At 40.5% G+C, this 17,805-nt stretch overlaps 1 protein-coding gene across 2 annotated transcripts in view; it reads left to right on the top strand.

The window, feature by feature from the left end:
* Positions 1 to 1,077: 1,077 nt before the first annotated feature.
* The window catches only part of PHLDB2 (pleckstrin homology like domain family B member 2), an 88,202-nt gene continuing 71,474 nt past the window's right edge, over positions 1,078 to 17,805 (top strand). The window contains exon 1 of one of the 2 annotated variants that reach the window (XM_047100085.1): positions 1,078 to 2,421. In XM_047100085.1, the coding sequence (XP_046956041.1) occupies positions 1,087 to 2,421 (1,335 nt within the window). In that variant the 5' untranslated portion in view covers positions 1,078 to 1,086. The remainder of the gene's footprint in view (positions 2,422 to 17,805) is intronic. The other variant, XM_047100086.1, reaches the window with a different exon arrangement.

The following is a 17,805-nucleotide window of genomic DNA, read 5'->3' as shown; positions in this document are numbered from 1 at the left end:
AAAAAATGATAAGCATGGAATATAGAATCCTAATCTGAGCCTTGAAGAATGGGGGTGTTCAGATAAGCGCAAAGGACAGAGAAAAGCATTTCCACAAGAGGAGAGAGTGTGAGATCAAGGATGAGCATGATTCATTAGGGTACCAAGAACTTGAAAGGATACTCCATTTTCACGTTTTAAATACTGCCTCCTGACCCTAATATGGCAGTAGTTTCAGGAGCACTCTTATCTCTGTTTCCTTAATTACCTGCCTTTTTCTGATGGGTGCAGGAGGATTATGACATCTTTTTTCAGAAGGTAACTCTCATAGCCCCTTTTAAAGAGTCATCTGCTGTCTTATTTTTTTTATTTTTTATTTTTCATTTTATTTATTTTAGAGAGAGAGCACAAGCAGGGGAGAGGGGCAGAGGAAGGGGGGGGAGGGAATCAATCTTAAGCAGGCTCCATGCCAGGCACGAAGCCCGACGTGGGGCTCAATCCCACAACCTTGGGATTATGACCTGAGCCAAAATCAACAGTTGGACGCTCAACCCACTGAGCCACCTAGGTGCCCGAGTCATCTTTTGACCCTCATATTACTGATCAGTGTCTAGCATGAAATTTTCTTTGTGTGCCAGAATGTGAATTTTGTCTCTGCAGGACTTGACTTCTGAACAGTTAATGATTCTAGCAGAGACATCCAAAGGAGGGTCCATTGCGTCACCACTTTGGGTGTTTGCCTGGTACTCAGGAAGCAGGTGGTCCACCAAGGACTGGAACGCTAGTGGGAAATTGTCTTTTTTATGGACGGGCCTAATCCTGCACCTGTACTTTGTTAGAGATTTGTTCTCGAATGTCATTGATGGCCTCTTGAGTTATTTTTCTTTTGCACAAAAATCATCCCAGATCAATGTTCATTATGCTTCTTCATTTTAGTAATAAACCTAGGTTTATTACTAAACCAGAATTTGTGTTTGTTAATTACATGAGGCCAGAACGTAAGGCTGTTTTTGTTCAGATGTAGGCTGACAAATACTTGGTCTTTTTCAGTCTTCTTTGTTAAGTAAAACTTTTTTTTCTTTTTCCTTGACAGATTCCAGCAAGATCATGGCAGAGCATAGCCACGTGCAAAAGCAGCTTGATTTACAAAATGGTAGCTTAGAGGCAGGCTTTGTGACAAATTCCCTGGAAGACGATTCCCAAAACGTGATGGAGAGCCTGAGCCCCAAGAAATACTCTTCCAGTCTGAGATTTAAAGCCAATGGAGACTATTCTGGCTCTTATTTAACCCTCTCACAGCCTGTGCCTACTAAGAGAAGCCCTTCCCCTCTGGGAACGAGTGTCAGGAGTAGCCCCTCCCTGGCCAAAATCCAAGGAAGCAAGCAGTTCTCCTGTGATGCAACTGACAAAAGCCTTTCCCTGAAACCACCTACCCCTCTACTCAGCACCTCCCCGTCCCTGAGCGGGTATCCACTTGGGAGAGCGGACTTTGATCATTATACCGGCAGGGACAGTGAAAGGTCCTTGAGGCTCGCAGAGAAGCCTCCCTATTCCAAATATAGCTCAAGGAATAAATCCCATGACAATGTCTACTTTCTCGGGGGGCTAGAAGGCCGAAAGGCGTCCGGTTCACTCCTGGCCATGTGGAATGGAAGTCCCCTGAGCGACACCGGCTTCTCTCCCATCAGCAGATCGGGGGCGGCAAGCATGCCTTCAAGCCCAAAGCAAGCCAGGAAAATGAGCAGCCAGGACAACCTGACACTTCAGCCCAAGTTGACCCGACACAAGGAGCCGGCATCTGAAAGCATGGGTTTAAGAACTAGGAAGTATTCGGGCAGCAGCCTGAGTCACATGGGGGCCTACAGCCGCTCTCTCCCCAGGTTACACAGGGCCACAGACAACCAGCTGACACCCCTCACTTTGCCTCCCAGAAACTCCCTGGGCAATTCCAAACGAGCGAAACTGGGGGAAAAGGATCTACCTCACAGCATCGTAGACAATGACAATTACCTGAATTTCTCTTCTTTGAGCTCAGGGGCTTTACCCTATAAACCCTCGGCTTCTGAGGGCAACCCTTATGTAAGTTCCACCCTCAGCGTCCCTGCCAGTCCTCGAGTGGCTCGGAAGATGCTTCTGGCCTCCACCTCCTCCTGTACCTCCGATGACCTTGACAGGGCTTCCTATCCGGGGCCCGGCCCTGGTCATCTGTTTCCTCCTGGAGAGCCGGACAGAGTCTTCGCCACCAGGAGGAACTTCTCTTGTGGATCTGTCGAGTTCGATGATGCGGATCTGGACAGCCTCAGACAGGCCTCAGGAACCCCCCAGCCTGTCCTTCGGGAAAGGAAAAGCAGCATCAGCTCCATTTCAGGCCGCGAAGACCTGATGGATTATCACCGGCGGCAGAGGGAGGAGAGACTCAGGGAGCAGGAAATGGAGCGACTGGTAATCTTCATCTGGCTTGACCTCACTGTTCCCTTGAGCGGCTTCTTGGAGACACGCTCCAAGGATATGTGTGGGCCTGGAGGATGTCCAAGTGCAGCAGCCGCGGCTGTGCCTTTCTAGAATTCTGCTGTCCTTCCTTCTCTCAGTCACTCTTAGTGGCCACGTGCGGGTATTTGAAGGCCTCCCTGTCCCTAGTGTTGAATTAAGTTGCTCGGCAGAGTCCTCTCAAGCGTAGATTCTTGATCAATGTAACAAGGTAGTTGTGCCTTTTACTGAATTTCTTCTAAGTCTTACAAACATGAACACTGTGAGTAAACCCTGACTTATATCCTTGATGTCATCAAATTCCCATGTGCATGGTCTGATAGAAGTAAGCAGTGAAATCATGACTCACTGGGAATTAGGCAATACATTTTTCTGAATAGCATGTTGTCTGGAAGGTCGAAAGGTTGGCTAAGTGTTGCTCAACCTTTTTTCTGTCCTGGACACATACACACACCACCCCCATCCTCCCTTCAGCAGTGCCTCCTAGTACATACAGTGACCCCCAACTACACACACGGAAACATTTTTTGAGTTGTCTTTTTCTACTTAAAGTGGATTTATGCTTATTGTGGAAAATACTGAAAAGAGAGAGAAAAGAGAAAACATCCCTTGAGAGTCCCGTTAATGAATGAGGACAAACTAACTGCATTTCTTATTATTTTTTTTCTTTTAAGCATAGACCTTTTTGTTTATTTGTTTTTCAGGATGAACAGGGTCAGAGATTATTTTAACTCATTAATGATGAGTTGTTCCTTAATGAGGGATGCAGCAGGACGATAAAGCTGAGTTTACAAAAGTGTCAGAGTATCAAGCTTTAGTTGCTGAAAGAAAGTATGCTGGAATAGGATTTCTGAACCACAGACCAAACTCGATAATGTCCTACAGGACAACAAAATTGTAACGTTTGGATTGTAGTGGACAGAAGCCATTTCCATCCATACGGAACAAGATTCATTTGGAATTTTAGAAAAAGAATCGTTTGCATTGCTTGTAGTTTTGGTAGGTTAATATCTATCCTCACAGATATCCTGATCAGTAACTGGGAATGAAAACAAATGTGAGTACCTTTACAGAAGTCTAAGTTCCTTGGGTGGGTCTGTGAGATGGCATTCCAATACGACGGTTCCCTTTGTGGTCATAAATAATCTCCAGCGATTCTTCATGGTCACAAAAAGGCATTGTATTTGGGCTTGATTCTTTGACATAACTTCAGAAAAAGTTTTAATTAGCACCTAAGAGACCTTCTTATGTAATGGATAGCAAACCTGGCTCAATGTTGTGCTGAACAACTCTTGCTTTTTTTAGTGTGGTATAATTCACACATAATGTTACACTAGTTTCAGAGGTACAACATAGTGATTTTGCAAATCTATACGTTACACTATGGACACCACAACTGTAGCTGCCATCTGTCACCATACAACTTTTTAATACCATTGACTATATTCCCTATGCTTTACCTCTCATCCCTGAACAACTATTATTAATGAAGTCAGAAAATTAGCTTCTATCTGATGACTTATTAAGGAATCTAGGAGAGCATTTCAGTGTCTTCCCTCACCCCAGCGATCTTCCTGAGATGATCTTAGTCACTCTTCTGTTCCAAGGGCAGGAAACCAACCTCAAAAACCACCTCCAGGGGCGCCTGGGTGGCTCTTTTGGTGAGGCATCCAATGCTTGATTTTGATTAGGTCATGATTACACGGTTGTGAGATTGGGCTCCATGCTGGGCATGGAATCTGCTGAAGATACTCTCTCGCCCTCTCCCTCGGACCTTTTCTCTGCGTGCTCTCTCTCTCAAAAACAAACAAACATCACCTCCAGTGCGTTTCATTTTTAGCACTTTTAAGTGCTGGTGAATTTCTGTTTCCTCTAGTGTTCCCAAATCGGCTAAAGTTCCTGGCAGTCCAGGAAGTAACCTTCCTTACTGCCTGTAAAGCCAGTGCCTCGATAATGGGCTTTGTCATACTCCATGAGATGAGGCTTATTTTTATGATGCTCTGGGCTTGGCCTCTGCTGCTTTCTATTTGATTACATCCCAGTAAAAGGGGAGATAGATTCTCATTGAGCCTCTGCAAGTAATGTTATTGCAATTAAAAAATAAAGTGACTTAGAAAATACAGTTCTTCGGGAATTCTGAGGCACCAAGGAGAAAAAACTACCATTGAAAACAATGTTCCGCTTAGTTTGCAAAATCAAAGTCAACTAAATTGAGGGTTAGAGATAGATGAAGGTGGATGCTACAGGGTTTTCCCCATCAGACAATAGGACATCACACGTAATGCCAATGATTTTCCACAATGCATATGGCAATTGGATTTCTAGTATCAGTTCGATGAGTTCTATGTAATTAATTCTTACTCCTCTGCATCTTGAGTCATTAGTTTGATTTCACAAAGTCATCTATTTATGGACTAAAAGAAGTCCTGAAAATCTGAGTTAACCACCTAGTGCTGTCTCATGCTTGTCTGTGCAGTGTCAGCTCAGAAACCTCTACCCACAAGTCTGTTCTCTGAAATCTCAAGAGTGAAGAAAGAGTATCTGGTAAAGTCCTATCCCCAAGGCTCTGAGACTCTTTCTTTGTTGAAGGCGTGATGCAGTCTATAACTTACAGCCAAGTGTCTAGGCAAACATGAGAGGAAAGTAGAGACCACTCGGTAAGGGTAAGAGTAAGAAGCTATGGTTAATCTGTGGTGAAGTTAATGAGTGGTATAAGCAAGGAGAGTTAAAATCCTCTATCGGGTCATAGGACATTGGTCTTATTTAATCAGCGTTTCCCCTGAGGGTAAGAACATATTATAGAGGATGAGGACATTGGCATATATCCAAGACCTTTCTGTAAAGGGCACCATCTCTGGACTTAATATATATTATAATATTTCACCTGTACAACATTAGCCTAGGGAAGGATGAGCTCCTCACTTGATTTGACAAATCTTTCTATGCCATTTTTGATGGTGTTGAGCTATTCATCAATAAAGGGCATAGCAAACCTAATTATTTCCAACATTCTTCTTTTCATAGGTCAAGGAACAAATCTTGCGCTCGCCAGGGGTCCTCTGGGAAAACTTAGGGATAGTTCATATATAAAAGATATCTTGGAAAATTTGTTTGGTTTTTTTTGCCCCTGAATTTAGTGTCTGATTTTGGGAAGACAAAATTAATCAGAGGTGATTTCGTTACGTGACTAATAAAGGATTGTGGATGCCTAAGAACAATGAATATTTGCAATTTGCCTACCTAATAAAGCAACGATACATTACTCTGTGATAAAGAGTAAATCTTAAATAATTAGGAAATGAGGAATTTTTTGGCATTTAAATATTCAGGGATATCTCTCAGCACAAAGCACAAAAAAGTTACTCTTGTGAGATACTAAATCTCTGTTCTCTGGGCAGATCACGTAGAAAAATAACCTTTTGTTACCTTTCATAAGCATGGGCTGATTTCTCCAAGATCAGTCTGTCATTCCAATATAGATAACTGCGTTTTAGTTTTATGTTAATAGGGCATTTGTCATGCAATACATTTTTTAAACAATTACTTTATGAGTAAACCCATCACAGTTGTGCAAGCTTTGCCAAAATTTGACCGTTTTAATTACATTTTTATAGACTTACTATTTGCAAGTATTATCAACCAAGTCAAATAAAGCTCCCTTCGTGCAAACTACAATTTTAAACATTTTTAGCAACTTTTGTTCTCCATGGTCTTCTTTCAATTCTGGAACAACCAGATACTTTAAGACCATAGTACATAACTTACAGATATTGGAAATTATGTTTAAGCTGACACATCACAGAACATAATTACTATTGACATAAAAAGGTGTGCCACAATGATCATTCAGTTTAGTTGAATACAACTTCTATATTTTTCTTAATCTTAAACATAACCTTAGCTTATCTTTTCAGTAAACTAATACTCTTAAGACATCTTAAAAATTTCAGCTAAACTAGGGGCACCTGAGTGACTCAGTCAGTTAAGCGTCCAGCTTCGGCTCAGTTCATGATCTCACACTCCATGAGTTCGAGCCCCACATCAAGCTCTGTGTTGACACCTCAGAGCCTGGAGCCTGCTTGGGATTCTGTGTCTCCCTCTCTCTCTGCCCTTCCCTTGCTCACTCTGTCTTTCTCTCTCTCTCAAAAGTAAATAAACATTAAAATAAAATTAAAAAAAATTTTTTTAGCTAAACTAATCTCTAGGAGAAAACAAATCCAAACTTATTTTAAATATGAAATTGTGTGTGTGTTACACTATACACTGATAAAACAAGGAAAAGACATATAGCTGTTTTTTAAACCAGATTGTCAAATCACTTTGACTTGTGTGAGAATTTGTTTTGATCACGTAAACCTGTTTTCTGGCTTCTGAAATCAGCAATTTTTTGATGCAAAAGTTCTTTCTCTTAACCATAAACATGTTTAAATTTTTAGAATTTCATTTTATTTTCTTCGAATTTTGAAAATGTTAGTTTTATCTAAATGCTAATTAGTCCCTGTAAACCAATCAAGGACAGAGGTCCTTCATTTTAATTTATTATTACTCTCAGAAGGTCGGAAGATGATTCACACGTACCCAGTGATTTTTTTCCCCCCCTCAGGTACAGAGACACAGAGAAAGAACTTAAAGTTTAGTTCCGTAGCTTTGGCTACAGGTCAGAAGTAAACACTGGAACATAAAATTTCACTGTTCCAGATCTCAAGAGACTGCTTGCTTTTCCACTGGGCACAAAGTATTGTCCTGATGTGAACTCACAGATAGAGAAACAACCAACAAATTAAAACAACAACAAACACAAATGCTCAGTCATCTGTCACTGAGCAAGGCTAGATTTCAGTTCTACCTGAGCATCCCAAGTGACCAAACTGAAAACCAGATCCCCAGGCCTTGCTGCCACCAGTGGAGATAACTACTGGTTGTGTGCAAACCAAAACCCCGGTCAAACTTGGCCAAGAATCAGATACAAAAACAAAGCACAGCCAGAAAAGCAAAAACTGCAGGAAAATAGCAAGTCGGTGAAGGTAAAGTTCTCCTGCCATTTGGGATTTACCCCAGGAGCCCAGAGAAGCTCCGTCTGGGATTCCAGCCCGTCAGATTTATGTTGTGAGCAATGCAATTTAATGGACTCCGTAGGATGAGTGTACTTGAGCATTTCATAGGCACCTCCAAGATGACAAAGCATAATTTTCAAAAAAGAAACAGAACTCTCACACAAATGTAAAATGAATAGATGCCAAAGATTGAGTTAACTCATCAGTGAGGAAACCAAGCAGAGTAAGGCTGGTTCACTGAGCATAATATCTGTAGTACTTTTTAGCTAAGTTGTGATTATACCAGTGTTTCATCTGGATTTTTTTTTTTACTTGCTCAATCTTTATGTGAAAGCTCAAGGTAATTGTATTGAGTATTAAAGATTGAACCCTAATTATGAACCTCCAAGGGCCTATTATGAAGTATAATAATCCACTTTGAGTCTATATTAAATGGCCTTCAACTGCTGTGCTATTTGAGATGCTTAGTTTTTTTTGTAATTTTTATTCCTTCTTTCTTGCTCTCAACTGCCAATTCTTGCCTTTGTCATTATGCCAACCTTTTCTTTCTTTTTTTTAATGATTTTAGAAACCAGATATCAAGGCTTGTTTAAAAATATTCCAAACTATGAGTTACTAGGTGCAAGTGAGGTCTTGAGAGGGCTCTGTGTGCATGAAGTGAGTGTATTTCAGTTTGCCAATCTTGTGACATCCTTTTGGGCTGATCTGCGGTTGTTTAAACTCCTCAGTTCTGAGCTGTTTTCCATGTAGAGGACATTAATGGATAAGATACCTCTAGAGGGCTAGGATGCTGATTCTTTGACAAACTGGATATTCTAGAGGCTAGAGAAATAATTGTACAGTAGACAGGATATTCTTAATTTTTTTTAATGTTTATTTTTGAGAGAGAGCAAGTGGAGGAGAGCAGAGAGAGAGAGAGAGACAGAATCTTAAGCAGGTTCCAGTCTCTGAGCTGTCAGCACAGAGCCCAACGTGAGGCTTGAACTCACGAACCATGAGATCATGACCTGAACCGAAGTCAGATGCTTAACCGACTGAGCCACCCAGGCACCCTGACAGGATATTCTTTTATTCATCTCGTTTGCTACCTGCCTCCCTCCCAGTAATGTGGAGGTAGTGATGGCATCTAGTGCATCTTACAGTCCAAGGAAAAGACATTTTAAAAAGAAAAGGGGGAAAATAAAAAACTCTGTAGTAAACCCTGCTGCTGTTAAGAGTTTTCCTTTGGTTACATGGCCAAAAGCATCTGTGCGATATCATGGAGAACCAATGGATTCCCTCACACTGCATTGTAGCAATCCAACATTTTCTTTCTGGCTGATGGCAGTCATCTGGGGTGCCTTGATAAATAGCATTGTCGCCGTATAGAACTCAGTAGGGCCACGCTTGCTCTTCATTTCTCAGACACATTGTAATGTGATGCAGGTCTCTGAAGCACCACAGAATAAGGTTTCTGAGTTTCTACATGCTCTCCCTTCCTGAAGACAAGGGTGGCTTTCTTTCAAGGAAGATACTAATATTCCCATGGTATTATTATCTGAATAGGTGAAATGTCTGGGAAAGCAATTCTGTACTGTTTGGAAGATATTTAGTTCTAATGGGTTCTCTGAAAACACTTTACAACTGAAGAATTGTGGGTTGTACAAGGCTGAGACCACATCAATCTTACTCTCTGCTATATATCCACCTCCTAGCAAGATGACTAGAGTATGGGAAGCATTGTGTATGTGGGGTTTTTTTAATGTTTATTTACTTTTGAAAGGGAGGGAGAGAGAGTGCAAGTGGGGGGGGAGCAGAGAGAGAGGGACAGAAGATCCCAAGCGGGCTCTGCACTGTCAGCACAGAGCCCGACGTGGGGCTTGAACTCATGAACCACCAGATCATGACCTGAGCCGAAGTCGGATGCTTAACCAACAGAGCCACTCAGGCGCCCCTGTATACGTGTTTTTGAAAAGAGTAAATGAATGTTTTTGATACCCATTCACAACATTCATTCTGGATTTCCTTATTTTGTGGCTGAAGGTTTTGCCCCTAGTTCTCAGACATATCAAAGTTAAGTTTATGTACTTAGTTCCAAGTAACTCTGAAGCTCTGTGCAAAAGGACGAAAATATCCTCAGCATAAATGTATTCTTTGTGCTTCCAGAAGCGGGGTGATTCTCTTCCAATATGCCATCAAAAATGAAAAGATGAAAATGAGTTGCTTTTCCCTATTTTGAAAATTTCACAACATTCTTGGTAAGAACTGGGGCTCTCCAGGGTCATATAAAAGCCAAGGCTGCAGGCCCTATAGTCTTGCTTGTGTACTCTTGAGCAGACCAGATACCAATGTTTCTAAGATTAAATATAATCTTACTGGAGTGTATTTAAGGAATTATAGCATTTTACAAAATAAATGTATATGTTCACTAATCTTAAGATGGTAAGGTGCAGATACCATTTTAGAAATGAGACAGTACAGGTTGGTACTATTCACTTTTGTAATTAGGAAACATTGTGTGGGGACCCAAGAAGTGTGAGCCTCATCGGGTGAAAGTCCCTCCACCTGTAGACGTGCATTGCTCCCTCTTCCTTGCGATTCCTGACTCCAGAAGGCAATTTGGGCATTAAGACTTTGATAGCATTTCTTGGGTGGAAGCAGAATGGACAATGTTAAGAGCATGCCTAATGCAACCTAGCCATTGTATTATTTTTCCCCCCTAAGACGAATGTGTTTGAAATGTGAAGGCCAGCTTAAGTATTGAGAACTATTTTTTCATCCAGTCTCATGGACTTGGAAGGCATCTCCTCCTGGTGTGGCCCTTCCTCTTGCTACATCCCGGCTATAGTCTTAATTTTACAAAAATGGTTGCACTAGTGGGAAGTGAGCCAGTTAAACTGCAGATGGGTGAGAGGTTGGTTTACTGACCAAATAGAGTTGGTGGCTCAGACTTTGTAAAGAGATATTTAGAAATCATGACTCACTTTCTATATTCTGCATCGGACTGTCTCTCGTTACATTAATCATTAGTTTAACCTTTGGATATAGCATAAGCCTTAAATTGACTTGATTCTATGAAGCCTTGCTTTTCTTAGCTCTAATGCTTGAAACGGTCTGTCAGTTCTCTGCCATTCTGCGCCTTCTTTCACTTTGATGCCTTACCTGGATGGTCTGTTGGATCTAGCTCAGAGATATAACAGAAACCGTAAATGTGAGCCGTATATGCAATTTTAAATTTTCTTACGCTGAGAAAACTTTTTGAAAAGAGGAAATTAATTATAATATATGGGACAGCACAGGATTAGAATGGTGATGTTATTATCTACCTCTTAAGTAAGCTGTCCAGGGGCTCCTGGGTGGCTCAGTCAGTTAAGCACCTGACTTTTGATTTTGGCTTGGGTCATGATCTCACGGTTTGTGAGTTTGAGCCCCACATTCAGCTCTGTGCTGACTGTGCAGAGCCTGCTTGGGATCCTCTGTCTCCCTCTCTCTCTGCCCCTCTCCTGCTTGTTCTCTCTCTCTCAAAAAACAAAACAAACTTAAATAAGCTGTCCCTTCTCTAAGCAGACTTTTTTCATTTCTAATAAAATAAGAGTAAAATTCTATAAGTAGTGAGTAATATGAAAAAGACTACTGTCTATGGTTAGATCACTTTGGGTCATCAGAGAATAAACTAAAGACTTTCTGTATTTTTAAGTAGCAAATTGTTGGTATGTATGTAGATGTTCAGTAAATATTGAAGGAATTAGAGGTGCCTGGGTTGTTCAGTCAGTTAAGCATCCGACTCTTGATTTTGGCTCAGGTCATGATCCCAGATTCATGGGACAGAGCCCCATGTTGGGCTCTGTACTGACTGTGGAGCCTGCTTGAGATTCTCTTTCTCTCCCTCTGCCCCTCCCCTGCTCATGTGTGCACATGCACGTGCGTGCTCTCTCTCTCTCCCACCCTCTAATATACATACACACACACACACACACACACACACATATATATGTGTGTGTATATATATATATATATATATATATATATATAATTATTCACAAATTATGAGTGCCAGCTGTCCTTGGTTAACTGAGAGTAAAAACAGTTACTACATCTTTTTGTTCTTCTTCAATTGGATCACTAGGTGGGTAGAAGAGGAATTGGAAAGAAAAAAATAGCATTTAGCAATAGTCTAGTGACTCCACATTGGGGAAACACAGAGCCAAGGTCTAGGTATATTTCTTTGTTAACGATAGTCTGTGACTGTTGCTATTAAAAGCAGGGTTCTCTATACTTGAGAGCAAACTCTGGGTTCTTGTTACACCAGCACTACAAGCTATTGCCTCTTGATGGTGCCACACATTTAAAGATTCCTGCTCAGACTTGAGGGATGTGTGCTGTGACTCTTCACATGGGTTAGCATTCTGGGCTAAATGCAGAAATAGACCAGGCACCTTGGACTAAGAACCGGATGCCATGTCTGCTAAGGAACGAGTCTCATCCTTTTTTAGGTGATAAACCCATATAGGAAGGCTTGCTAACTAAATAAGAAGTAAAGCTCATAAATAAAATTCACAGAAAAATGTACAAATGATGAAAATTGAAAATATAGCATATCAATACCAACAGGGTAATGTGGGAGTACCAGTGATTCTTCACAGAAAAATGATCCCTGTATTGGTTGTTAAATTATCGAAATTAAAAGCCACTCGTGGATCTACCTTTTTAAAAATTTCTCATCCATAGGTTTAGTAACCATGCTGGCTAATTGGAATGTGAATTTTTCTTCCCCAATTCTAGAAAAGTTTATGGGAATATTTGCTATGAAGAGTGCTTTTAAAGTTTGTGATTAGTTTTTCCACAAAGATTATAAAACAAGTATTACAATAGAAACACATACATCACTTTTTCATTGGAAGGATTTTATCAATCATTTCAATGTGCAGATTAAAATCTAACAGGCACTTGAAAAAAGTGAATCTCTTTCTTTGAAGTAATTGTAGATTTACGTGCAATTCTGAGAAATAATTCAGAGAGACCCTGTGCACCCTTTACCCAGTTTCCTCTAGTGCTAACATCTTGAGAAACTATAGTTGCAATATCACAGCCAGTATATGGACATTGATACAGAACAGATCTATCACCCCAGTCTCTCCTGCAGGCCTCCTACAGCCTCTCCACTTTCCTCCTACTCTCAGCTCCTCTTTAACCCCTGACATCTGTTCATCTGTTCTCCATAGCTATAATTTTATCATTATAGGACAATTACATGCATGCAATCATATGCTTTGAGTTTAGCTTCTTCCTCTCTGCATAATTCTTTGGAGATCGGGCCAGGTTGTTGCATGACATTCGCTTTTCTTCAGCTCCAAGTCTGGGATGTATGAGGTAAAGGAAATCACTGGGAATTCATTTCTGGGTCCCTAGGTGCCTAGCTGATCAGCTGCCTTTTCCCCATCTTTCAGTCTTCTTACATTTGTCCTATTTAGAACATGGCCAGGGTTCTTACATGTACTTGGTGGGAGGAATAGGGAAAAGTACCTCCTCTCCATCTTCCCAGAGGCAGAAGTCAGGGAGGTTCATGTTTTAAGTTTCAGAACAGCCAAGAACTTTGCTCTGGTGAAGTCTAATTGACCTCAAGGGGGAAATCTTTATGTTGGGAGCATGTTCTGTTGAAGAATTTGGGTTTGGAAAAACTGATGTTTCTCATTCGAAATTCCTAAGACTATATCCCAGCTCTGGGATTGTAATTTGGATTTTGAGAGAAGACAGTTTTAATAAAATACGAAGTCGAATGAAAAGGAACAAGTTTCTCAGACATGGATTCTGCTTTCATTTTGATTACAGAATAAGAGAGGCAGGATTCTGAAAGTCCATCTTTCTCCTTAGATCCTGAAAACCAAGGCCTAAATCATGTCACGCAGAGATTGCAATTTTAAAAGTTGTTCCAGGAGACAGGAAAATGGAGTTACTTTCTTAACATCTCCAATAGGGAAAGAAGACTTGTCACTGTTTATTTGGCATTTCTATATATAAAACTGTCGCATGCTTTTTTGAACTTTAGCACATAGTATTTGCCATTGGCTTTATCTCTCATAAGTAGTTGCATTACAGAACTTTCACTTGATGTATTATAGTCCACCCTTTCTTTTTTTTACATGTTAGCCCCTCCCACTTTTTTACTCTACCAACTTCTTGATGCATAAAAGGAGTCCCTTACTTTGTTTTAGGATAGATTTTCTGTTACGAAGATTCAGTTGTGGTACCTGTCATGCACTGATTTTGATTGAACAAAAGAAAATATTACCTACATTCTCAAAGTACGGCAGCAGATGGCATTTTATAAGTTATGATCCTTCAGGGGAAACAAACAAACAAAAATATCCTCTGGAACTTGGTTAAGCCACGGCGAAAATGTCAACAAATGACAGTATATTAGACTTTTGTTGCGTTTCCTTTAATGATGTGGAGTAATAGCACACATTTGTTAACAGAAGGGGTTTAGGCACTTTGTAGATTTTCTTCTGGAACACTGTCCACGGAAGAGTGTTACTTCCAAAAATAATCGGCATACTTTTTAGATACTATGTGGAAATTATGGATTAAATTGATCACATGAATTTCCTTTCTTTATGGCCAGTGTTTTTCAGTCTGTAGGAAGAAGTGCATTTTCTTCCTTCAGTGATCTGAATTGAGGCAATAATGTTACAGAGTCACTCATAATTGGCACTTTCCTTGAAGTGATATCTATTAATATTTTAAGAATAGTTCACCTCAACCCTTATATTATTCACCTCAATTTCTTATAAAAGTAAAACTTCATCATTTGCATGTCTGCCAGTTGAGTGGAAATGGCAAAATGATGGCAAAAGGCATCAGGAAAAGGACTAAAATACAGAAGATCTGAGTTAGATGCTTCTTGTGGTGAGAGATTAACTTGAGTCTGCTGAACAAATTCAAGAAATAACTTGAAATGCAAGGTGGAAAATGCAAGTGGCAGAAAGCATTCTTGGTCTAAAAAGCAACAGGATTCATTAAATTAAGTGATAGTATTTTAGGGCATTTTTGGTAAATGAAAATCAAAAATAAACATTACTTCAGCATATATATGTATTATATATAATTTATATAATTATATAGCATATTTCACATTACTGAATTATTAGATATATTAATAATTAAATATATCTGGCAAATGTATTAATGATTTAAAATGCTATATGCTAATTATATATACAAATACATATCTATATATATATCTTAATTACAAGCTCCTAAAATAGGGACATAGATAGAAATAGTAGGGGCAAAAAAATAAAAAAGAAATAGGAGGGGCAAGTAGGTTTAAGGGCTGACACACCACTGAGTAATCGTAATTAAAAAAAAAAAATCTGCAGTGTGAGAGATTGACTTACGAAATGAGATTAAAACAACTGAGTTTCTTTGTCTGAGTCTGAGCAAAGACAGGATATGATAAGGTCCTCAGGTATTTGAATGATGCACGTACTCATAGGGCAGGAACACTAATGATCTCTCGAGTATGAGGTGTAGCCACAGGCAGTGTGAAATATAAATCTGCGTTTTATGTCAAGCATGAAGTGTGTGCATTGGAGAGGAACATGGATTTTTTTGGAGGGCAGTTCTTTCTAGAAGTTACTCCCCTGGACTTCCTGTGGGAAATCTATGTTGCCCTGTATTGATTGGGATACAGGGACCAAATGGCAGTGAGTGACTGAAAAGATTCCTTCCTCCCTGGGTTACTATGGCAACTGGGCAGCCCTCTGTTGCCCAAAGCTCAGGCATGTGATGCACCACACGGGGAGGGAATTTTGAGCAGTGGAGGAATTTTTCTCTCCTTCCAGACTGGCAGAAGAACCCCATAGATCTGTGAATTTTTCAGGGAGACATTTGGCCACATGACGTATTTTTCCTGTGTTTCCTTTCACTGAGAACAATTGGATTTGGCTTTTAGACTTGCTTGTTTATTAGTACAGTAATCCCCCCCTTATCTGCAATTTTACTTTCCCTGGTTTCAGTTACCCGCTGTCAACCTCGGTCTAGACGCAGCTGATCCTCCTTCTGACCTACCATCAGAAGGTCAGTAGCAGCCTAATGCTATGTCACAAGACCTACATCATTCACCTCACTTCATCTCATCACGTAGGCACGTTATCATCTCACATCACCATAAGAAGGGTGCGTACGGTACAATAAGATATTTTGAGAAAGACCACATCCCTACTTCTATTGCAGTGTATTGTTATATTGTTGTATTTTATTATTACTTCTTATTGTTCATCTCTTACTGTGCCTAATTTATACATTAAACTTTGCCACAGATGAGTATGTATAGAAAAAACCATAGTGTATATAGGGCTCAGTACCATCGGTGGTCTCAGGTACATCCCACAGGTCTTGGAACATATCCCCCTCACCTAAGGGAGGACTCCTGTATTTATGATGTTGCCTGGGAGCCACAAGACAATTCTCTATTTCACTTCCATTTTTTTATAGAAATCCTCTTTAATCATTGATAACAAGCAGTGAGCACTTGCCTTGTGACAGACACTAACTTATTCTTTAGAATAAAACTTTATCCCGCACACACTCTTTTACTGATTTCTCACAAGAACTCTAACATAGGTGCCGATCTTATCATCTGTGTTTTGCAGACCAGATTATAGAAATTCAGAAGGTTGAACTCGTTCAGTGCTTCTGTGTTTTAAGTCTGGTAAGTGCCAGAACTTCAAATCCAAATCTTTGTTCTTCCCATTAAATCAGACTTAGACACAGGTTCTGCTCTGAAGATCCAGTGGTTCTGTGGGAGAGAGAATTCAATTTTCCCACATATCCTTATGATACATGGTTACAGAGAGAAGCACTGAGCTTTCTTCATGGAGTCCTGATATCTTTATTTCAAAGCTTTTCGTCTTTCTGCTCACTTTACTCCTAATTTTCCTGGAGAAGTGGGACGTACCCCTTCTCTTACAGAGTATCTATTCTGCATGAAGGCAGGGCACACTATCCTAGATTCCCAAGGGCTGGGAAGGATGGGAAGTGAAGTGTTGAGCTTTGGTAACTTATTTGAGACTGAGAGTGCATTTGGGTTTGAAGGGAGGTAGGGAAGTAGGATAGTAAATCTATGGGGTGCTCCAGTGATGATAATTTATTTCTTGGGGCGGGGGGAAGGAGGGGATTTGAGTACATTTGCGGACAGAGGCAAAGGATTCAACAAAGAAGAAATAAGAATGTAGGAGAGGGATAATTGGTAGAACAAAACCATAAAGATGGGAGGAGGGAATGTGGATGCAGTGATTCAGGCAGAGGACTTCACCTTGGAGAGACTGAGGGGCTCTCCTTAGACACCTGTGCTAACACTTAAATTATATGTAGTGTGTTTCAGAAACTATTATATATGCTATTTTTAAAATCCTCATGACAACCATACAAGGAAGATATTCTAGCAATTCCACGCTTCATACACAAAGAACTAAGACTCACAGAAGCTACATGACTTTCCCAGGGCCACGCAAGTAGCTACGGAACCAGCGTTCAAACTGAAGCGGTCTGGCTCCAGAGTTCATGCTGTTAGCCACCGCGGTACCTTGAAGAAAGGTGGACCCAATATATAGAAAGAGGTAGAGGAGGAAAGTTTAGGGCATTGAGCAGGATGACCTTGCTCTCCTTAGACAGTGTGTTTGTGTATTTGAGTGTATTGACTGTATTTGAGAAAAGGGTACTGAAAAATCACCGAGTGCCCTGATTATCTGCAGATGCCTTACCCTCCCTCAGTATCTGGTTATCCATTATTATGGAGGCAGAATAGGAATACATGATACAAAATCCTGATAGTAGCCTGCACATAACAAATGCTTGATGTTCAAGTAGTAGCCGTCACATTATTCAGTAACTCTTCAGATAACTTGCAGTTGCCTCCAGAACAGATACAGTCATACAAAGCCATTGCTCTTTCATTTGTCAGATGGGCCTCTCTCCAGTGCAGTTCTCCGATGGGGCACACACGTACATGCTTTTTAAACGATGGATGGCAGAATAAAGCGCTTCCCTGACCACAAGCCTGAAGGTAGACTTCCCAGGTAGACCGTAATGTAAAATGTTCTTAGCTAGACATTAAACTGACTTTTAGAAAGATAATTTGTAAAACCAAAAAAATGAAAGCTCCTCACTTATATATACAATTTCTTTATCAGATCAGTTGTCCTAAACTGATAAAAATACTACTAAGGCAGGGCTCCCGGGGGGCTCAGTCAGTTGAGCGTCCGACTCTTGATTTCAGCTCCAGTCGTGATTCCAGGGTCGTGGA

This window comes from Lynx rufus, unplaced genomic scaffold (genome assembly GCF_022079265.1).
Source record: "Lynx rufus isolate CCGP_SWC_20201006 ecotype Redwood Valley unplaced genomic scaffold, mLynRuf1.p SCAF_5, whole genome shotgun sequence".
Lineage (NCBI taxonomy): Eukaryota > Metazoa > Chordata > Mammalia > Carnivora > Felidae > Lynx > Lynx rufus.
Note: the sequence above shows the minus strand (reverse complement) of the source record. Positions and strands in the feature narration are given on the sequence as shown.